Source organism: Apodemus sylvaticus, chromosome 5 (genome assembly GCF_947179515.1).
Source record: "Apodemus sylvaticus chromosome 5, mApoSyl1.1, whole genome shotgun sequence".
NCBI lineage: Eukaryota > Metazoa > Chordata > Mammalia > Rodentia > Muridae > Apodemus > Apodemus sylvaticus.
The window spans coordinates 13,975,238-13,998,413 of NC_067476.1; the positions used below are offsets into that span (position 1 = coordinate 13,975,238).

Genomic DNA, 23,176 nt, shown 5'->3' on the forward strand with positions numbered 1-23,176 from the left:
CCAGCTTAGGGCTTTGAGTTTAGCCAGCACATGGTTTGACATCAACAGTTCTCAGTGCTAGCAGCATCAGATGGGGCCTGAGCTTTGGGTGTTTCTGAAGTTTCTGACCTGAATTTGCAGCCTGAGCTGAGAGCAGCCCACTGTAAGGATGGTCTTGCTGGTGAATGAGATATTTTCCCCCTGAGGACATGATCCACATACAAGCAACCTTCTGTATTTTCTTTCCCTAATAATTATAAAAGATCTCTACCATTCTGAAAGATTATCAAAGGTTATTATATATACTGTTTGAATCATAATAAGACAAAAACAAACAAACAAACAAACAACCCAGGAGAGATGACATAGGAGCAATCCCGGAGCGGCCTTCTAGATAGAGTAAGCAGCTATTAAGAATTCCTGCTGTATTCTACACTTAAAAACAAACAGCTGGCCAGGCGGTGGCGGCATACCCAGCACTCAGGAGGCTGAGGCAGGTGGATCTCTGAACTGGAGGCCAGCCTGGTCTAGAGTGAGTTCCAAGATAGCCAGGGCTATACAGAGAAACCTTGTCTTGAAAGGCCAACAAAAGCCAGGTGGTGGCACGCCTTTAATCCCAGCACTTGGGAGGCTGAGGCAGGTGGATTTCTTAGTTTGAGGCCAGCCTGGTCTACAGAGTGAGTTCCAGGACAGCCAGGGCTACACAGAGAAACTCTGTCTCGAAAAACCAAAAACCAAAAACCAAACCAAACCAAACAACAAAACAAAACAAACAAACCAACAAAACAAAACCAAACCAAACCCTCCAAAACCAACCAACCAACCACCACGGCAACCATCACCAAAAATGAGCAATCAAATATTCCTGGATATGTTCAAAGGCCCAAATTGAGGGTGCAGCAGCAAAAGCCAGACCTCAGAAGCCCCACCCACTCCACGCTGTGGACCTGGGCTCACCTGGCACAGGCTACTATGCGCTTGTGTCCGGAGTCACTGTAGCTGGGGAAGCGGGATGCTGGCAGACAAAGAAACACACAAACAAATCACAAAGTAGGAAGTACATTTTAGAAAAGTTGTTTTGGAGCGTGCTCTGACAGAATTGTTAATGAGAAAGTCTTTAAACACACCGAAGCATGATTTGTGATCTGGAGGTTGACATTTGTGGAGATCTGAAAGCTACTAACCACAGTAGAAATTTCCCGAAGGAACAGGCCCCAGTTACTGATGAGGAAGCTATCAGAGGGCATTGTCACCCTGGAGCGAAGGTCAGAGGAGGAGGGCAGGGGCGTGCAGGTGAACTCGGCTTTGGACATGGACGCTCAGGCCGATTCGCAGAGGCACGGGGAGGTTGCATATTTCAAGAAAGGTGGGGGAAGCACATTTAAAAAAAAGACAATGAGTACTAGAGAAACAGCAAGGACAAAGTGGGCAGGGAGGAGTGAATGAGGTTAGAAAGAAACCTGGGAGAGGAGGGTTCTTGTAATAGAATCCTTACACAACTGGAAGTAAAAGCAGCCCTGAGCCTTACAGCCCGCTCCACTCTGTACAACCCGCTACACTCTGCACAACCCGCTCCATTCTGTACAACCCGCTCCACTCTGCACAACCCGCTCCACTCTGCACAACCCGCTCCACTCTGCACAACCCGCTCCATTCTGTACAACCCGCTCCATTCTGCACAACCCGCTCCACTCTGTACAACCCGCTACACTCTGCACAACCCGCTCCATTCTGCACAACCTGCTCCATTCTGCACAACCCGCTCCGTTCTGTACAACCCGCTCCATTCTGTACAACCCGCTCCATTCTGTACAACCCGCTCCACTCTGTACAACCCGCTCCACTCTGCACAACCCGCTCCATTCTGCACAACCCGCTCCATTCTGTACAACCCGCTCCATTCTGTACAACCCGCTACACTCTGCACAACCCGCTCCATTCTGCACAACCCGCTCCATTCTGCACAACCCGCTCCATTCTGCACAACCCGCTCCATTCTTTAAAAGCACCAATTACAAAATAGCAGCTCCAAATGCATTCAGTTTAGCTGCTCTATCATTTGATATTCATTTGTAATGGTAATTAAAATGGTATATAAAATTATCACATCTACTGTAATAAATGGTAGTAAAGTTTACTTGGATGCCAGCCTACTAGATGAAGAACTTTTGTGTTTTTTTTTTTTTTTTTTTGCACAAGCACATGTTTCCTAATTAGGGACACTCTCTGCTTGACATTTTTAATGTGTAGCTAAAACACTGCACACATTTGGCTGTCTTACCTTCAACATCTTGGGTATCAATTTTCAAGTAAAAGCTGCAGAATTCCTCAGCGACACTAGTTTTGTGAACCACGGTTTTTACCTGTGTTTGGATACAGAAACAAGAAGAGTCCATGTAAAAATGGGAAAATGGAAAGGCTGTTGGCAGGACTGTGCTAGAGATTCGAAGAACCAGAAAAACCCAAATGATGACTCTTGGCCAAGCACAGTCTAATGCTAACACCCTGTTCTGCAGGCTAACACACCTCACTGCGTGTAGGCTAGCTCCCTGGGCTAACACACCTCACTGCGTCCAGGCTAGCTCCCTGGGCTAACACACCTCACTGTGTGCAGGCTAGCTCCCTGGGCTAACACACCTCACTGTGTGCAGGCTAGCTCCCTGGGCTAACACACCTCACTGTGTGCAGGCTAGCTCCCTGGGCTAACACACCTCATTGCGTGTAGGCTAGCTCCCTGGGCTAACACACCTCACTGCGTCCAGGCTAGCTCCCTGGGCTAACACACCTCACTGTGTGCAGGCTAGCTCCCTGGGCTAACACACCTCACTGTGTGCAGGCTAGCTCCCTGGGCCAAGAGATTTACTTCTTATTCTAGTCTCAGCTAGCCTAGGAAGAGCTGACTGCTCTACACTTCAAGGCAAACAAGTCCCTGGAAACATTTGGATGAGTAGGATACTGTGAAAAATAGATACACTGACAGTAACCAGAATGGAGGGAAAACCAGACAACCCACTTTCCTGTGCACCATCTCATAGACAGTCCTTCAAGCAACAAACATGCAAAAAGCAGGAGCATAATCAGAAGCATCGACGTGATCTCTGCTCAGGGTGTGCAGCTCTAAGCTGTGTGGTTACACTGAAAGAGCAAAGGACATCCACCCCCAAAGACACCGAGTAAATAAATGAGACAACTATATGGCAAATCATACGACACATATGCCATGTGCCTCATGAACACACGCGCACACACACACACACACACACAAAATTGTAAAATTTACAGATCATACTGTGTGACAATGTGGATATTTTCCAAGTTGCCTTAGGTATACATACATCTTTGTTAGGCAAAGATTTCATTGATCAAACATCATAGAATAAATTTATACAGACTAAGACAGTATGACATCACTAGCTGTTGTAGCCTTACGTGACTGTAACATAGGTAGCCATTTGTTGGCAGAAAGGTCATGATGCAGGACATGATATATGCAAAATATAAAAATTCCCACAAATGCATAGAGGGTATGCATACGAGGATCACCAGTTATCTAAGATAAATCATGAGAATGGTTAAGACATCTAAAAGAATTAGACAAGTGAATCCTACTTTAGCCATGGCGATCCAAGTCATATTTCTGTGACTTTGAGGAAAGTATTTTTTTTCTGAGTTACCTAGACACACAGTTTTCCTCAGCACCCATCAGATACTCACATGTACTGTGGCCAGGCCGCTGCTGTAGCCTGTGGTGACAATGAGGTCATCGTTGAGAGGTACCTGCAGGGATGGACAGAGAAACCATGCTTTCATTCTTCATCTGACAGAGCCAGGAAAAGAGTTGGGGCGGCAGGGGCTTGCCAGCCTCCTCTGTTGGATCTTGTGAAACTAAGTGGATGACACTGAAGATCTGCACACAGCAGGCTCTGAAGGATGCTATGACCTCCACCCCTGCCTTTCACCTGTGACAGGATGCGCCTCTCCTTAGCAAGCCAACCAAAGCAACAAAGCAGAGGGATATATATATACATACATACATGTATATATGTGTGTGTGTATACACATATATGTATGTATTTATGTGTGCATACATATATATTCTATGTAAAATATGTATAACATATATATTTATAAAAATACATAAAATACATTCTATATGAAGCTAGATGCTCACTAATTATATATATAATATATATAATGTATATATGTATATATGTATAATTTATATGTGTGTTATATATATGTGTGCGTGTATATATACACACACACACATATATATTCATTGTGAAACCAGATACTTATTTCCCTTTCTAAGTGAACAAATTTCTTTTGGAGTCTAGTTGAAGACTCAGCATCTCATGTGCCAGTGGGGTCTATTTTCATAAGCACTGAGATGTGAGATGCAAGGCTCTGAAGTGGCCACAATATGTGTCTGGTTCTCTACTATCTCCCATTTGCACCTCTCTTTCATTTTTGATTTTACTTTATTTATGTGTTTGAGTGCACCATAGCTGTCCTCAGACACACCAGAAGAGGGCCTTGAATCCATTACAGATGGTTGTGAGCCACCATGTGGTTGCTGGGATTTGAACTCAGAACCTCTGGAAGAGCAGTCAGTGCTCTTAACCACTGAGCCATCTCTCCAGCCCCTCTTTTCCACTTTTTTTTTTTTTTTGGTGAATAGTTGATTTAATTCCTACAAGTTGTGAAATATACATACTCTACTCTGTTTTTTTTAATGTATATTTATTCTACTTTTTTTATTCGATATATTTTTTATTTACATTTCAAATGATTTCCCCTTTTCTAGCCCCCCACTCCCCGAAAGTCCGGTAAGCCCCTTTCTCTCCCCCTGTCCTCCCACCCACCCCTTCCCACTTCCCCGTTCTGGTTTTGCTGAATACTGCTTCACTGAGTCTTTCCAGAACAAGGGGCCACTCCTCCTTTCTTCTTGTACCTCATTTGATGTGTGGATTATGTTTTGGGTATTCCAGTTTTCTAGGTTAATATCCACTTGTTAGTGAGTGCATACCATGATTCACCTTTTGAGTCTGGGTTACCTCACTTAGTATGATGTTCTCTAGCTCCATCCATTTGCCTAAGAATTTCATGAATTCATTGTTTCTGATGGTTGAATAGTACTCCATTGTGTACATATACCACATTTTTTGCATCCACTCTTCTGTTGAGGGATACCTGGGTTCTTTCCAGCCTCTGGCAATTACAAATAGGGCTGCTATGAACATAGTAGAGCATGTATCCTTATTACATGGTGGGGAATCCTCTGGGTATATGCCCAGGAGTGGTATAGCAGGATCTTCTGGAAGTGAGATGCCCAGTTTTCGGAGGAACCGCCAGACTGATTTCCAGAGTGGTTGTACCAATTTGCAACCCCACCAGCAGTGGAGGAGTGTTCCTCTTTCTCCACACCCTCTCCAACACCTGCTGTCTCCTGAATTTTTAATCTTAGCCATTCTGACTGGTGTAAGGTGAAATCTCAGGGTTGTTTTGATTTGCATTTCCCTAAAGTCCCGGGAATGCAGGGTTGGTTCAATATACGGAAATCCATCAATGCAATCCACTACATAAACAAACTCAATGAAAAAAACCACATGGTCATTTCATTGGATGCTGAAAAAGCATTTGACAAAATTCAGCATCCTCTCATGCTTAAAGTCTTGGAAAGAACAGGAATTCAAGGCCCATACCTAAACATAGTAAAAGCAATATACAGCAAACCGGTAGCCAGCATCAAACTAAATGGAGAGAAACTTGAAGCAATCCCACTAAAATCAGGGACTAGGCAGGGCTGCCCCCTTTCTCCTTATCTTTTCAATATTGTACTTGAGGTACTAGCTTGAGCAATTAGACAACATAAGGAGGCCAAAGGGATACAAATTGGAAAGGAAGAAGTCAAACTATCATTATTTGCAGATGACATGATAGTCTACCTAAGTGACCCAAAAAACTCCACTAGAGAACTCCTACAGCTGATAAACAACTTCAGCAAAGTGGCAGGTTATAAAATCAACTCAAGCAAATCAGTTGCCTTCCTATACTCAAAGGATAAGCAGGCTGAGAAAGAAATTAGGGAAATGACCCCCTTCACAATAGCCACAAACAGTATAAAGTATCTTGGGGTGACTCTTACCAAACATGTGAAAGATCTGTATGACAAGAACTTCAAGACTCTGAAGAAGGAAATGGAAGAAGACCTCAAAAAATGGGAAAACCTCCCATGCTCATGGATCGGTAGAATCAATATAGTTAAAATGGCCATTTTGCCAAAAGCAATATACAGATTCAATGCAATACCCATCAAAATCCCAACTCAATTCTTCACAGAGTTAGAAAGAGCAATTATCAAATTCATCTGGAATAACAAAAAACCCAGGATAGCTAAAACTATTCTCAGCAACAAAAGAAAGTCTGGGGGAATCAGTATCCCTGACCTCAAGCAATACTACAGAGCAATAGTGTTAAAAACTGCATGGTATTGGTACAGTGACAGGCAGGAGGATCAATGGAACAGGATTGAAGATCCAGAAATGAACCCACACACCTATGGCCACTTGATCCTCGACAAAGAGGCTGAAAACATCCAATGGAAAAAAGATAGCCTTTTCAACAAATGGTGCTGGTTCAACTGGAGGTCAGCATGCAGAAGAATGTGAATTGATCCATCCTTGTCTCCTTGTACTAAGTTCAAATCCAAATGGATCAAGGACCTCCACATAAAGCCAGACACTCTGAAGCTAATAGAAAAGAAACTGGGGAAGACCCTTGAGGACATCGGTACAGGGAGAAAGTTTCTGAACAGAACACCAATAGCGTATGCTCTAAGATCAAGAATTGACAAATGGGACCTCATAAAATTACAAAGTTTCTGTAAGGCAAAGGACACCATCAAGAGGACAAATAGGCAACCAACAAATTGGGAAAAGATCTTCACCAATCCTACATCAGATAGAGGGCTAATATCCAATATATATAAAGAACTCAAGAAGTTAGACTCCAGAAAACCAAACAACCCTATTAAAAATGGGGTACAGAGTTAAACAAAGAATTCTCACCTGAAGAACTTCGGATGGCGGAGAAGCATCTTAAAAATGCTCAACTTCTTTTCCACTTCTTGATGGTGCATCTCCCCTGCTTCTGACTGGCTTGTGCTTATTTAAGCCCTGCCCAGGTGCCCCACCCCAAGGCTCTGTAACTCTACCCCAAGCCTCTGGCTACCCCACATAATCCTGCTAAAAATCTGCTTGCTGTTCTTCTTCCCATGCCTGAGAGAAAAGAAGACACGGGTTCAGCTAAACAACGGTCCTCCCTAGAGACACCCGGTCACCCCCACGTTCAGTCCTTCAGGGACATTACAGAAGGAACGGCTTGGATCAAGGTTGGAGACTCAGCCCTCACTCTCCACACTTGCCTTGTGCACGTCTCTTTGCCTGGCACGATGATGCAAAGGGGGCTTAGTGCACATTTACGTTTGCCAATCTTTCCTTCAACTTTTAGTAAACCCAGGGAAATAGATCACCTTTCCTGATCTCCCTGACAGGATATAGCAGCGGTTACTCAGGGAACGGGTGCTTCCAGATGCCGGATGAGAAAAGCTTTCAGTGAGTCTAGGAAATGCTGTGCACTGTACTGTACCCCATCCCTGCTCCCCTACCTCTCAACATTAGAGACCAGATTTAACTGCACTCTGACTAGCGTGCCCATGCCTACTAGTCAACTACCTACCTTATCGCTTCATGTGGCCCCTATTAGGGAAAGCTGCCCGAGAGAGTTCCAAGCTAGACAAGCCGGCAGCACAGGTTTCATGTGGGAGCATCTACATTGAGGTTGAGCTTTTTTAAGATGGCAAAAGGACTCTCACAGCATTACTCCTAAGGAGAGAAGTCATTCTGCCTACTCAAAGGAGGATGCGGTGGCTCATTTTAGAGGTCAGCGTGACATCATTATCACCCACAAATAGCATCTCAATGAGGGACTACATCGGTCTGTATTGAGTTGGCTGTGAGCAAGTCTGTAGAGCAAGCCTTAATTGTGCTAATTTATACAGAAAGGCCCGCCTACTGTGGGCAGCACCTTTCTCTAGGTGCTAGACTGAGAAAACTATAGCGAGTGAGCTGAATGTAAGTGTTCCCACACTCACTCTAGTTCCGGTTGGATTACAGGCAGGAGTAAGCGCTTTAAGCTCCGCCTCCTTGACTTTCCATGCAATGATGGATTGTATCCCGGAACTATGAGTTAAACCTTTTCTCCCATACATTGCTTTTTGTTGGGTATTTTCATCACAGCACAGGATATGAAAATAGGCTACAGCCCTGCTATGCCGCTCAGACCCATAGCCCCTCATTAGAGCTTAGAGTCCTAATCTGTGTCTCTGGTCATTTCTAAATGCTCCCTTGGGCAAGAGACATATTCTCAACCTAGAGGCCATGGCATGCCACCCAGAGGGAGAGAAAATATGGACATAAATGGATATGCATATTTCATGTGACTGGTACAGATGGAAAAAGCCATGCCCTAGACTGGAGAGATGGCTCAGTGGTCAAGGGCACTGGCTGCTCTTCCAGAGGACCTGGGTTCAATTCCCAGGATCCACGTGGTAGCACATAACTGCCTGTAACTCCAGTTTCAGGGGGTCTGATGCAGGCAAAACACCAATGCGCATGAAATAAAAACTAATTATTTAAAAGAGAAGAAAGGTCATGTCTAATGTCTATAGCCCTGTTGTCAGAACTGATTTTTTAAAAGGAAGTTGGAAATCAGATATGTATTTGAAATGTTTAGATCATTAATTATTGGCATAGATTTTTGTCTATGACCATGTCCTTATTATTGTTATTATATTATTACTTTCCTATGAGCCACCGGTTCATGATTTTCACCTAAGTTTTATTTCTCATATCTCTTTACTCTGACAAGCACGGATCTGTAGGGCATGTAGCTAGTGAGGACTATTTCCATTTGCTTAGCTGTCAAATGCACTAAATTCACTCACGGTAAGTAGAAAAATGTGCATCAAACTGTTGACTGTAGACTGTCAACCATAATAATATAGGATATATTTTGCCTAATGTATCTTTTTCTTTGGAAAACTTTCATAAGCCTTTAGAGTTTTCCATTTAAAAAATAATCTAGCTTTGGAAAAAGACCTGGAGCAAGGAGTCTAGAGACCCAGACCTAGCTACAGTCCAAGCTAGCTGCAGTCCGTGTGCCAGGCCAGGGGTAAAAGGGACCAGCAGCAGGTGACGAACATGTGTTTCATGTCTCTTCAATGGTACTTTTTTTGTGTGCTGTTAAATATGATGATTGTTCTTTACCTGGCTACCCCGTTCTGATGCTTCCAGATATAGCCTATAGACATGGACATATTAAGCCCTCCCCTATATAGAACATGTCAGCCTGGATCAGGAGTCCCCCTCTCCACTTCCACAGAAGTGTTTCAGAACTCTTGCTTATTTAAATGACTGTCCTGCCCCAGAACTTGAGTTCTTTGTGTTTTACTCTTGAATCACCAGTGATGATGATATAATAGGATCCCTGATTAGTAGTCAGGAGGTACTCAATACTTGTTTAAACAATGAATAAAAGCACTCATACAGTAAGAACGGAAGGGATGGCTTAAATGGTCTCATCTGTTTGCAAAATATTGTAAAAATTTACCTCCACTGGCTTCCCAAGGAAATTCTTCTCTGTCACCTTATACTGGTAGAAATCACCTTTGTGTTTGTAGGAGACGTTGATATCCATATCCAAATGAAGTTGTTTAACCAGGAGTGAATATTCTGTCAGGCCCTCGATGGCATTAATCGTATCCTAGCGATAGTCCACAAGGCACAAAGGCACATTTAGTTCATTTGCTCGTGCTCGGCTCACAGACAGACCCATCTCCTTGAGAATGGGACCCTGATACATAGACTTAAACGTGAAATGCTTTTACTTCCGCCTCCCAACACTTACGCGCACCCAACTCTACAAATTCCCTTCTTGGGAGATGATAGGCAGCACTGTCGGGAGAGGAAACTTTAGCTGACTGAGTGAAGCAGGTTGAGGGGCAATTGGGGGAGGCATAAGGGAGGTCGCTCTCCTCTGCTGGGAGGACATTGCTTTCAGCAGGAAGAGGAAGGAAGTATGGCCTCAGGTCTGGGATCCATATGTAGGCAGTACACATATGCTTGGGCAAGTCACTGAAAACTGCCGCTGATTCTGTAGGATTGTTTCTTTTTTGCCCCATTGTCTCAGCTTAGCCACCCCACAGTGAGGCCCAAAGCTGTCCCTTCCTGATCGTCTTCATGTTCATTTCCTGCCCCTCAGTTTAGAATACTGTTGTTTATAGTTACTTGATTGCTGTCTTCTTCACAAGTAGGTAAATGCCATTATCCTTATAAAAGAATGATTCTGCCCCTCCCCTCTCCTCTCCCCTCCCCCCTCCTCCCTCCCCACTCTCTGTTCTTCTTTCTCCTCTTTCTCCTCCCCTTTGTTCTTCCTGGGATGGTACACAATGCAGCCAATTGTGGTCCCTCAGTCTTGGTCTTTCCATCCTTGAGAAACACGAGCTAATATGCGTTTATTAATTATAAATTACTCAGCGATGTTATCCCACCATAGCCACGACTGAGACATTGCATTTAGTAGGGACACATTCTTGGCTGTTCTTCGAACAGTGTTTGAGGAAGAAATACTTGAACAAACTGTATCGTTCTGGATCTTCTTCTATAATATGAGTAACTGTTGACTAGATACTAAATGACTGGCCTCTCCTGTGTCTCTAGCAGCACTGCTAATCAATAGAGCACATTTTCCTGCTAACTTTAGCTGTCTTCTCAATAAAACCCATTAGACAACCACTATATTAATCTAGAGAAACCCTTGCACGTCTTACACAGACAAACTACCATTATTTAAACATCTAGAGGGCAAAGATGTTAACATCGGAGCTCAACTTTAAACACGGTTCATAGTTGTGAACTACTTCAAGACAGAGCATGCTCTAAAAATGGATTTCTGGGCAAGTTTATAATTGTGTAAGCATCACTGAGTGTGCTCACACAAACCTGGGTACTACAAGTCAATCACAAACAAGAGACCCAGTGAACATGACACCTGAGTGTGCTGCTTCTGAAACATGCATGTATTAGTATAATTCCCTTTTAGAAGCAGAATGAATACATTCTCAATAAGGACAAGTTAGGGTGTATGGATGGGGATGTGTTTGGATGTGGAACGTGTGCTTTTTAGCTGAGAGATCCTGTGTTTAATCCATAGAAACCCCAAATAAACACACAAGCCTGTAATGTAGTTGCCTGCATCCCTGCCAAGTGTCACTGCACGTAGTTTTAGGTGTTACATGTGTATGTGATGGGCGGGGCAGTAGGTTTGCTCACATCAGCACTAGCACAAACATGTAATGTGTTATAAACAATGTTGAGACAGCCACAAATCTAGTTGTAGGCAATAGGAAGTTTTTAGCTCTGTTATAATTTTATAAGTCACCATATTTGTGGTCTGCAATTGACCAAAGCATTGTTATGTAATACATGACCGTGCGTTATCCAACTGCATAACAGTGGTCAGAACATAAAATGTATTTGATAACCTCCAGGGTCCTATGATTCTAGACTTGATTTGTACCTACGGCAGGCAGCTGATTTGTTAGAAAGAGACATGGAGGCCAGAATGAGAGTAAAAGGTGTATCTGGGAAACAAGAACATGGATCAGGCTAAGAACATGCTAAGAACACACTAAGGACATGCTAAGGACACATTAAGGACATGTTACCTGGGTGGAATAAAAGCCGCCTCCATACCTCTGCTGTTCAGATAGCCACTTGATGATTGGGTTGATGTAATTCATCTCCTTCAGGTTCAGGCTAGTAAGCAAAGCATAGGCCGTGGTTTCTACCATACCTGCTGTGCCGCTGTTGGGCCCAGAGCTGTCAGGGCGATGGAGAGTGTCTCTCCAGTAACGGTAAATGGGTGGATCACCTGAGGTCAACACAGAACATTCCTCAGTAAAAGTAAAAAATGGGAACCTGATGCAATCCTAGCACGTCGTGACTGCTCTCTCACTTCTAGAAGGTTCTCTTCTCTGTAAGAACTTCACCAAGGTGGCCAAGAAAAAGTAAGATCCCATAATACAGTGTCCTTCGTCCCCATTGTAGAAGGCTGGCCACACATGTCAGGGAATACATCCAGTCTGACAGTGGAGCAGCCAGCCTGTTGAGACTTAGCAAACCCGGCTATCTGTCTCTAGCCTCTATCCTCTCCTATTAACTGACTTGATCAATCCAGGAAGTTTATTAGTTCTGTGGGACCCAGTCTCCTAATAATATTCACTTCCATTTGGTGAAAGTCTTGAGAGATACACAGGAGAAAGAATTTATAGGCCAGCAAACACGATCCATAGATGAAGGATTATTGTTATTCACATTGGTAGAACAAACTTGACATAATATCTTTCTCCTTGGAGGAAAAAAATATCATAGCATGGAGCGTGTGAGGTGAACCCCAGATCTCTCCTCATGATGGAAAACACCCATGTTTTCCTATGTGCAGCATTCCCCATAACACAGATTGTAACTTCTATTTGCTGCTGCTCCAGTAACATGAAGCAATCACTGCAAACCTTTCTTGGAATAAATCTTTTTTAAATAGTAAGGTAAGATATTTTTGGAAGGTTAATATAATTTTGAGGTATCTCATTACAATCAATTATCATATGATTTTTAATCTTCTGACAAGATATATTTTTATCCTGCTCCTACTCAGATTCACCATACTTAAAATGAAAGGTTTATTTAGGTTTTTAAATATTATTTGAATTATTCAGTTCCTCCCCTAGCTTTTAAAGTGTATGATTTTATAATGCAATTTATAATTCCCCAAGACATTTTTGTGCTATTTCCGAAGCATCAAAGAAGTGGTTTCGAGGAGTTAGAACTTAGACATTTTTAAATGATGACAAAGGTGACATTTTGTAGACAGTCAGAAACCTCACATAAAACTTGTTTAATGTTTAAAATACTCGGACTGGTACAAGGCTCAGAGCTGCCAGCCACGCCGACAGCCACTACTGCCTCCCAGTGACAGTAAGTCAGGTCACACACTCGTTGGCTCAGTGGCTTCTGGAGGCTCAGAGTGCAAGTTAGAGCCTGCTGTGCCCGAGACAGGCAGCCCTGCCCTGGACAACATGATTTGGGAAGTGGAGGCGGCACAGGCCAATTCCAGCTTCAATTCATCTGCTTGCCCGGGCTCTGCTGTGGCTTATGCTGGTTAGCTCTCTCTGAACCAGTGTTGGATAGAAAGAGCCCGGGTCATGAGGACAGATAAGTGGGTGCTTTTCTGGGGGGTATAGGTTAGTTACTCTAGTTCAGTCCTCTCTTCTGTCTCCCCAGAGTGTCTTCTTTCCTTTCCACCATGAGGGCTTCACCAGAAGCCACCATGATGCTGGGCTGTGTGCTTGGATTCCCAGAGCCATTGGTTAAAAGGAATCTCTTTCCTTTTCCTGTCTCTGGTATGCCATTGTAACAGAACATGCACCAAGACAGGCACTTTAACCATTGCAAAACTGTTTGCATAATCATGGAGACCCTCTACTGACCCCTAATGTCCCACCCTGCCTTCCACTGCTCCCTCACCTCTCCTTCCCTGCTCTTCTTCTTACTGCTGGGCACCCCATTGGCCTCCATGCTGCTACTGAAGCACCAGGAATGATCAGGCCACAGGACATTTGCACACGCTGTTTCTCTTCCAGAAACATCCTTCTCTATAGCCTTGACACTTGCTTCTTCTTTCATATTTACACCTAAATACAGTTATATGCTGCACAATGATATTTTGGCCAACGGCAGACCACATGTGACATTATGTACCTCATGGTCTCCATGGCCATGGTACTTAGGTTCATGTCAATATACTCTGATGCAATGGGAAAACATTTCTCTGAATACACTGGCTCTCTGCTCTATCATCTTCTTGTGGCTTACGCCCAGTTGCATAATGTAAACTTTACTTATTGTATGTGTATGGAAGCGGGTGCACTTGTGCACGGCATGCTTGTGGGAGTCAGGGGACCACCTGCAGGAGCCCGGTCTCCCCTCCCACCAGTCTCGGTGACTGAACTCAGCTTGTCAGGCTGGGCAGCAGCAAGCCACTCTCCTTACTGAGCCATCTTGCTGGCCCTGGATGTTTTGTTTCTTTTTGTTTTGTCTTGTCTGGAACTCTCAATCCCCCTGCCTCAGTTTCTCCAATGTTGGGATTACAGGAGTGCACTACCACACCCAGGCAGCTTAGATTTATTCAGCTCTGGTTATATTTGTTGACTTGTCCCTTGAGTGTAGAACAGTGCCCAGACATAGGAAGAATGCAAAGGATGCTTAACACCTCTGTGTTGAATGAGTGAAGAGGACTTTTCTGAGTGAATAATGATTCGAGTAGCAGGACCCATCACCCTCTGGCGTGATGGTTAGTTCCCTGTGGACAGGGATGACATCTTCCTCTGCTTTCACTGCCCTCGGAAGTGCAGACCTTCAGGGCTCAGTCAGCGCCTGTTGAGCAACTGTGTGGAGCAAGTCCTACCTTTAACCAAAGCTTCCCTCTTCAGGGCTGACACAATCGAACGAAACCGCGGGTGGGTTCTGTCTCCTAGGGAAAGAGCGTAGGCTACAATGGCCAGTGTGAAGGTGCTCTTGGATGGCAGGGCGTTCTCAAGCAGGAAGGAGTCAGCTTTAGCTAGCGCTGTGTGGATTTTCTAGAAGCAAGAGCAGAAGACAATTAACTTTCCTTTTCCAACATCAGCCTGTAAATTGATGAGAGCAACTCTAAAGGTGCTGACATATCGCTGGGTGGGAGAATGAGGGAGGTGGGGGAGGTGGGAAGGGTTGGAAAGTAGGGGAGGTGGAAGAGTGGAGGGGGAAGGGGGGAAGGGGGAGGTTGCGAGGTGTGGGATATGAAGACCTTGGAGACCTATGAATACAACCAATGAAGAAAATCCTTTAGAGAGAAGGGGTGAAGACTATCTTAGAAGAAACCACGGGGGTGTCCAGTTTGGCCTATGCTTTGTTATTGAGTTCTCGTTTCCATTGAGAAGTCCCTTGAGTTTCTAATTCATCACTGGCCCGGCCCCTGGGGAGAAGCACCAGTACAGACAGGATTTCCATCCTGTGTCATCAGAACTGAGACAGTCTCGGGTTAGAAAGGAGTATATCCAAGCAAAACAGAACAGAACCAAAGCGGCAGAAGAACCAGAGCTGCCGGGGCTCTCTGGCCCTCCAAATGCCTAGGAAGAGTTCCTGTCACGTTCTGAGATTGCCAGAGAGCTGCTATGGGAGGGGCCAGGGAAAGCCTGCTGGCACCCTGCCGGGCTCCTCTCCTAGATCAGCCTGTGCATCCTGTGGGTGTGTCAGCCAGCATCTGCCCCGCCGGGACCTGGTTCTTGTTGCTTATTTTCTCCTGAGTGTGATCTCCAGTGCTCATGGAAGTACCCAAGACGAATGCTTTTGTTTTTGTGACTCGAGTTCAGCAAATCTCATTGGGAACTGAAATTTCAGCTCAGTTGTGTAGCCTGATTTACAGGACATGTCTGGTTGACCTCGACTTTGCAGGCAGGAGTCCGTGACCTCGTTGCAGGTCTCTAGCTCTCTCCACAAAGGGCTGTCATCTCTGTGAACCTTCAGAAGCTTTTACAGCCTTGTTCTTTACAGCATGGACTCTCACCAGACCTGGAGCTTCCTGATAGGCTAGACTGGCTGCCCGGCAAGTCTCAGGGATCCTCCTGCCTCAGCCTTCCTACGCCTTGGAACGTGGCTGTGGTTGTGTGGTGTTCATGTCTACCTAACTTTTGATGGTCACGCTGGGGATCTGGGCTCAGACCCTCATGCCTCAGTGGCAAGCACGTTACTGATCTCCCATCTTTCCCCTCCTGTGCTAGTGTAAGGAGGAGGGGTTCTCTTTACTTCCCCAGCTTCCAAGCAAATGAAAGAGTTCAGTCCCAAACACTAGAACTGACTGGATGCCAGGGAGTCTCCACACTGCTGAAGGCAGGAGCAAGGTTTAGCAGAGATGAGAGCAGAGATGAGAGTGGGAACCCAGGGCCTGGAGAGATGGCTCAGCATGGCATGAGAACCGGCTGCTCTTGAGGGAGACCCGAGTTCAGTTCCTAGCATCCATAGCAGGTGGCTCACAGCTACCCGTATTTCTAGTTCCAGGAGATCTGACATCCCCTTCTGGCCTAAGGTGAACAAGCAGGCACGCGCGCGCGCGCGCGCGCGCGCACACACACACACACACACACACACACACACACACACAGATGCAAGTTTAAATTTAAAGAGAGTGGGGACCTAGACACATTGAATCATTCTCCCACCACAGTCCCCGCTAACTATCCCAGCACTATAATTTAGTGATCAGTAACTGAGCTATGGGAGGTCTCCGGGTTAAGGTGTCAGCTCTGTCCACTCTCATCTCATGATGAGTCTACAGGTCAGACAACCTGCTGGAATCTCTCCCAGTCAGGAAACCCTTTCATTCGGGTCTTAAGGCTGTTTCCAATAGTGTGCAAAGCAGTGTGAAATGAAGTGTGCTCTGGTGAGCCCTACCTGTCCCTGAGCTTGTGGTAGGCTAAGCCAGGCTAGGGAAGGCAAACTTGGACTTACCACTGTGGGGCATATGTCGATCGCCTTTCTAATTCCAATCACAGAGAAGGCTGTAAGATACAAAGTTTTCTCTTGGGCTTCAACAGGCGAAGTGCCCTAGAACAAACAATGTTTTCAGAGAAGAGAAAGATCTGGTCCATATCTCTTTTGGGTGTGTCTCTATGTTTCTACATCAGACTGTGCTGCTGGATGCTTGCTGTTGCCAAAGAACCCTGGAGCTCTGTCACGTCTGCCTTAGTCTGACTCCCCATCCTCATCTGTCAGCTCCATCTCATGATTCTTCACCACATGCATCCCCCCTTCAAGATCCTATTAAAACGCCACATCTTCTCTGAGGCTCCGCACAGGCCTTTCGGGGTGATCCAGTGCCACACTTGTCAGACCTCCAGCGGAGTCGTTCTACCTCTCCAGACTCATCTGTGCACTCACACTCTACTTCTCTTGGGTGTGGTTCTTTGAATAAATTCCACACCCTTTTTTCTCCTTTCTTCTCCTTTCTCTCTTCTCTTTCCATTTCTCCTTACTCCTCCACTCTGGAATTAAAATTTCCAGGCATAATAGGTATAGGAAAAGCAAACTAGAAGTACAAGGAGGCACCACCACAGGCTGTGGCCATGGATAGGACAGAAAGATAAGATGTGAATGTTGCCAAGGGTGTGCAGGAAAGAGAACGGCTGTGTACCATTGCTGGGAAATTAGCCCAGCCACATAGAACATGGTACTGAGGTCTCCAAAAAGTTCAAAACGAAACTACTGGTATACCAGCTTCACCTGGTGGTGGTGGGGATTAGGATCTCAAAGACTCCCATGTTTACTGCAGCACTGTTCATAATCACAAGATTTGGGATATACCCAATACACATTCTAAACCAGGTTTTATATCATAAACACAAACAGTTGACTTTGAAGAAAGATTCAGACATGCGGTTGACTCAGGGTCCTGTTTCTGCCCCTCCTACATTTCCCAGGCATCACATGTGCACCAATGTAGAACTGATCCCCTGCTGTCAATGAAGGGGCCTTCCTTTCATTAACAAGTATAACACACTTGAAAACCTTTCATGTCTGGTTTTTATGCTTATTGTCATCCTGACCCCATCTAAAATCACTTGGAAAGGGAGTTGCATTGTCTAGATCAGGTTGGCCTGTGGCATCTTTGTAGGTAATTGCTGGTGAGAAGATGAGCCCCCTGTGGGCAGCATCATTCCCTAGGTCGGGGTCCTGGACCACAGGAGAGTGGTCACAGGGAGCTGAGCACCTGGGAGACTGCATTCATCCTCTCTTCATGGTCTGACTAGCTTGGATCGTGCGGCCATGACTATCTGGGTACAGCGGGCTATGGCCTGTACCTGTGAGCTGAGGTAAGCCCTTCCTCACAGAACTTGCTTTTGTCAGGGCATTTTATCATGGTAAGATAGCGAAGCTAGGACAATTGTATATTTTCCCCTCTTCCTTAACCCCCCATAATAGGATGGGAATAAAATGAGAGACTGTAAATAAAACTAATGTTAATTTACATATCGGGTTTCCTCACCTGTAATTTTATAGGTAGATATTGGGAATTTTCCTTGAAAGATCCATTTTCCAGCTGACACGTCTCAATCAGCCATAGCATAGAGTTACAAATTGAGTTTTCATCCTGTTTCACGTACTTGGCCACCTGTCCAAGCACTCTCAGAGCAAAAGCTGTCAGCCTTCAAGACAAAACCCCACACAGATTTTAGAACACTGAGTCTCTCTCTCCTGGCTTTCTAGTGGCAGAGTAGTTTATTTGAAGACTTTATTCGGACATACAATTCTAGAGTAAGTCATTGTTTTATAAGGTGACAAGAGAAGATATTTGAAAAATCTTCAAAACATTCAGTCAACAACTTTAAGCAGGACAGCTTTGCTTAAGACACTGTTAGCCAGCACTCAGCTAAAAATTGACTTCTGGTAAAAACAAAAACAAAAACAAAACAACAACAACAAAAAAGCCATGTGACATTCAAAGGTCACAGGGGAAGGGAACAGTTTTGACTCAAAGCACTGATCCATATGCACCGGAGGAAAGTCACTGGTGTCCGAGCCTCCCTGAGGTCTGGCTTCTTTCCGCAGCCTCTCTTCCGGTTAGGCTCTGCTGTAGACTCAGAACCCCTCCCTGCCCAAGAAGTGTTACTGATCTCACCTACTTAGACAGAAAGTGGCGCCTGCCCACCAACAGCCACGCCAGACCCACACCAAAGACGGAATTCACGACCTCGCTAGTTGCCCAAGAGCCCACTCTTGAAAGCCCTCTCGTGTCCTTTGTTTTTTTTTTTATTTTTTTAATTTTTGTTTTTGTTTTTGACTCTCTTTTCTCCTGACTTAACAACTTTGCTTTAGCCAGGTGTGGTGGTGCATGCCTGTAATCCAGTACATGGGAGACAGAGGCAGGCAGATCTCTTGTGAGTTCGAGGCCAGCGTGGTCTACAAAGCAAGTTCCAGGACAACCAGAGTGGTTATAGAGAGATACTCTATCTTGGGAAAAAATCCTGTTTTAACTTGTATTTGGTTTTTTATTTTTTTATTTTTTTTGGTATAGAATAGAGTTTATTCAGGTTGGGAGTTAGAGAGGCAGAGAGAGAGAGGGAGAGAGAGAGAGAGAGGGGGGGGGGAGGGAGAGAATAGAGAGTAGTGGAAGCTGGCCAAGACCACGTGGAGAGAGGGGGAGGGGAGGAGAGCCCAAGGGGCAGAGAGGTGAGAGTGGATGAGAGAGAGCGGAAAGAGCTTGACTTGTATTCGTAATATGTATTTTAAAGAAAAAAATTTCAGGAACAAAATGTTTCAAAAATCTCAAAGCACAAAAGAACAGTTAAACAACAACACTCTCTCCTCTGAGTCCCCTTCCGTCTCTCAACAGGCATCCATAATCCAACCAACAAATGCAAATCCATGACATCGTTAGCTAGCACACAGCTTCTACTGCATTAAAACACCAGTGTAATATTTACATTTTCCCATCCTTGGGACTTTCCCCCATTCATATCTTTGGGGTTTTTGTGTTTTATTTTGAGGCAGGGTCTTGCTGTGTAGCCCTGGATGCCCTGTGAGCTGAGGCTGGACAGAGATCTAAAGGGAAGGGTCTCTAAAGCCAACTGATGATTCTGACTTAGTGAGAGACAGAGGGGTCAGTGAGGAATCGGAAAGTGTGTTTGAGAAAGAGAGTAGTGGCTTTGGGATGCATCGGATCTGGCGCTCTTTGTATTCAGACACCCAGAAATGTGGATCTGGGGCCAGAAGAGAAGTTCATTAGAGACACTGGTCAAGGAGTCGTCTACATAGACATGATGGATGTCTCCAGCAGAAGTGAGACTGTTCAAGAGAGATTACAAGAAATAAGAAGCCAAGGATGAAAATTTTGAAAACATCTAAAATTCACTTACTGTACCCTGCTGAGAATGGTGGTACATATGCGCAATCCTAACACTGTGAAGGCAGAGGCAGGGGGATGGCTGTATTCCTGGTCCAATCTAAATAGTTAAGTTTCAGACCAGCCAGGGCTACATAAAAAGGCTCTGTCAAAAAACTCTAAATTACTGCAGACCGTAAGCGTGTGTCGTGCGGCAGGGCCTATGGAGTGCTGGACACATCAAGTCTTGTTTTATCTTTCTCTCTTTGTGGCTATGACCTTGTGATGCAGCCCAGCTTTGAACTTATGCTCCTCCTACCTCTTCCTCCCAGGTACTGGGATTGTAAGTATGCAGCACCACGCCCAGTTATTGGTTTCATACTTGTTAAAACTAAGTATCTTCCAAAGGGAGGATACAAAAACAATAAAGGTAAATAAAATTACGAATCCTGCCAAAGCAGGAGAGCATGTTTTGAAAACTGACTGTTGTATACACATTTGACTCCTTCCGACTGTCTTCCCTTAAATTATAAAGATTACAGAAGCTATTGCTCGCTGAATGAGATTTATTGAACATCCGAGGTCCTAGGACTTCACGCAGCTGCCCACACACTGCACACATTCTGTGGGGGCACAGAGAGAGGAAGGATGACGCGCTGGGGGCAGTGGGGTGTGGTTTTATACAGAATGACACAGCCGAGGCCACCTTGAGAAGGTAACTTTCAGTAAGTCCCCGAGGGAAAGAAGGCATCCAGTCTTGACCCAGGAAGGAGCTTGGCAGACTGAGGGAGGAGAGAGTGCAGTCCCTGAGCCGGGAGCACGTATGATCCGGTGTGTTAGGGGAGCAACAAGGGACCACAGGGCTCGAGCGGAGCATAGAGCAAGGTGCACGGTGAGAGGGAAGTGAGGAAACGTGGGTTCTCACCCTAGGTGGGAAGAGAAGCGGCTGAATGGCTCTGAGCCCTGAGGCCACTGGGGCTTCCGTGCTCAGTGTCAGCACAGGAGATCAAGTCTGAAGCCAGAAGAGGGAGAACAGAGAAAGCTGGCTGCAGCCAGCATGGTGCCCCAAAGCTGGGGAAAGGCAGTCAAGCCCAGAATGTATTTGAAGATGCATCCACACCCCTCACCTAGATCAGATGTGGTTATAAGAGAGAGAGAGGCGCGAGGAAGGACTGGGGTGTCAGTCTGAACAAATGGAAGAGAGCTTCACTACGGAAGCCATCCATCCATCCATCCATCCATCCATCCATCCATCCATCCATCCATCCATTCATTCAATTAATCGATTATTTACTGTGTGCATGTGTGACATGAGGACAATTCGTGGAAGCTAGTTCTCTCCTTAGACCATGTGGGTCTTGGTGACGGACTTCAGGCCACCCAGCTTGGCGCCTTTACCCACCGGGCCATCTCCAGGGTCCCATGGCCGTTACTCTTAGTGAATGGATCAAGGACTGTGTGAAACCACAAGATGAATCCGTTACTCACCAGGTACTAGCGCTTGCTCCCCTCCACATGCTGTAGGAATAGTCAGCGTTTCTGTAGGACATGACGCTCACCATCCCTGAGAGGAGACAGAGCACAGCCCTTCACTTCAGGGCACGTTGGATCAGACCCTCTGTGGCATGAGCTCTGTGGCTGACACCAGGTCTCTCATGGGAACTGTGTGAACTACTTGGGAATTAAATAGAACCTTCTGCTCCCACCCCGTGTCTTTTTTCTTTTCAAAGACTTCATTTATTATTGTAACTACACGGTAGCTGTCTTCAGACACTTATGAATGGTTGTGAGCCACCATGTGGTTGCTGCGATTTGAACTCAGGACCTTAGGAAGAACAGTCAATGCTCTTAACCACTGTGCCATCTCTCCAGACCTTGTGTCTTGTTTCTCATCCACGCATTTGGTAAGTTAAGCCAAAATGCCTCAGAAAGAAAACACGCCATGTTTTTTTTCTTATTAAGATTTTTTTATAATATCATATATGCATAATTCTTAACAATCTAAATATTATATTCAATAAGATATTTGCTTAAAATTCTGTAAAATGATGTCTAAAGTAATAATTTTTTTACCTTCTTTTATTTTTTTCTGCAGGCTCTGTTTTCTAGTCAGTGTATCAGGATGAAAAATGTTCCAGTGGTTCCCTGATTCCAGGTAGTGGAAAACGTAAAACACCGGGACTATGCTCATGAGCTCTGCTTCCGCACTGCCCCTGGGGAGGTGGGTTAGGATGTCGATGCCTTCCTTACTCAGAACCGTGGACAAGAATTCCCCTATAAGCAGTCCTGAAACAAAAAGAGACCCGGAACTTTGTATAGTGGAGAAGCATCTTAAAAAATGCTCAACTTCATTAGTCATTAGGGAAATGCAAATCAAAACAACCCTGAGATTTCACCTTACACCAGTCAGAATAGCTAAGATTAAAAACTCAGGAGACAGAAGATGTTGGCAAGGATGTGGAGAAAGAGGAACACTCTTACACTGCTGGTGGGGTTGCAAATTGGTACAACCACTCTGGAAATCAGTCTGGCGGTTCCTCAGAAAACTGGGCACCTCACTTCTGGAAGATCCTGTTATACCACTCCTGGGCATATACCCAGAGGATTCCGCAGCATGTAATAAGGATACACACTCCACTATGCTCATAGCAGCCTTATTTATAATAGCCAGAAGCTGGAAAGAACCCAGGTATCCCTCAACAGAAGAATGAATGCAAAAAATGTGGTATATATACACAATGGAGTACTATTCAGCAATTAGAAACAATGAATTCATAAAATTCTTAGGCAAATGGGTGGAGCTGGAGAACATCATACTAAGTGAGGTAACCCAGTCTCAAAAGATCAATCATGGTATGCACTCACCAATAAGTGGATATTAGCCTAGAAAATTGGAACACCCAAAACATAATCCACACATCAAATGAGGTACAAGAAGAACGGAGGAGTGGCCCCTTGTTCTGGAAAGACTCAGTGTAGCAGTATAGGGCAAAACCAGAACAGGGAAGTGGGAAGGGGTGGGTGGGAGAACAGGGGGAGAGAAGGAGGCTTACGGGACTTTCGGGGAGTGGGGGGCCAGAAAAGGGGAAATCATTTGAAATGTAAATAAAAAATATATTGAATAAAAAAAAAAGAAAAAAGAAAAAAAAAGAAAACATCTAAT

General features: G+C 44.9%; 1 protein-coding gene across 1 annotated transcript in view; it reads right to left on the minus strand.

The window, feature by feature from the left end:
• Positions 1 to 23,176, minus strand: part of LOC127685284 (complement C5) — a 79,566-nt gene that overhangs the window by 13,023 nt on the left and 43,367 nt on the right. Inside the window, exons 24-33 of the mRNA XM_052182292.1 lie at positions 22,087 to 22,299; positions 21,502 to 21,577; positions 18,178 to 18,337; positions 16,644 to 16,739; positions 14,566 to 14,737; positions 11,768 to 11,973; positions 9,652 to 9,804; positions 3,694 to 3,756; positions 2,261 to 2,342; positions 937 to 994 (exon numbers count right to left, since the gene is read on the minus strand). Of these exons, the coding sequence (XP_052038252.1) occupies positions 937 to 994; positions 2,261 to 2,342; positions 3,694 to 3,756; positions 9,652 to 9,804; positions 11,768 to 11,973; positions 14,566 to 14,737; positions 16,644 to 16,739; positions 18,178 to 18,337; positions 21,502 to 21,577; positions 22,087 to 22,299 (1,279 nt within the window). The remainder of the gene's footprint in view (positions 1 to 936; positions 995 to 2,260; positions 2,343 to 3,693; positions 3,757 to 9,651; positions 9,805 to 11,767; positions 11,974 to 14,565; positions 14,738 to 16,643; positions 16,740 to 18,177; positions 18,338 to 21,501; positions 21,578 to 22,086; positions 22,300 to 23,176) is intronic.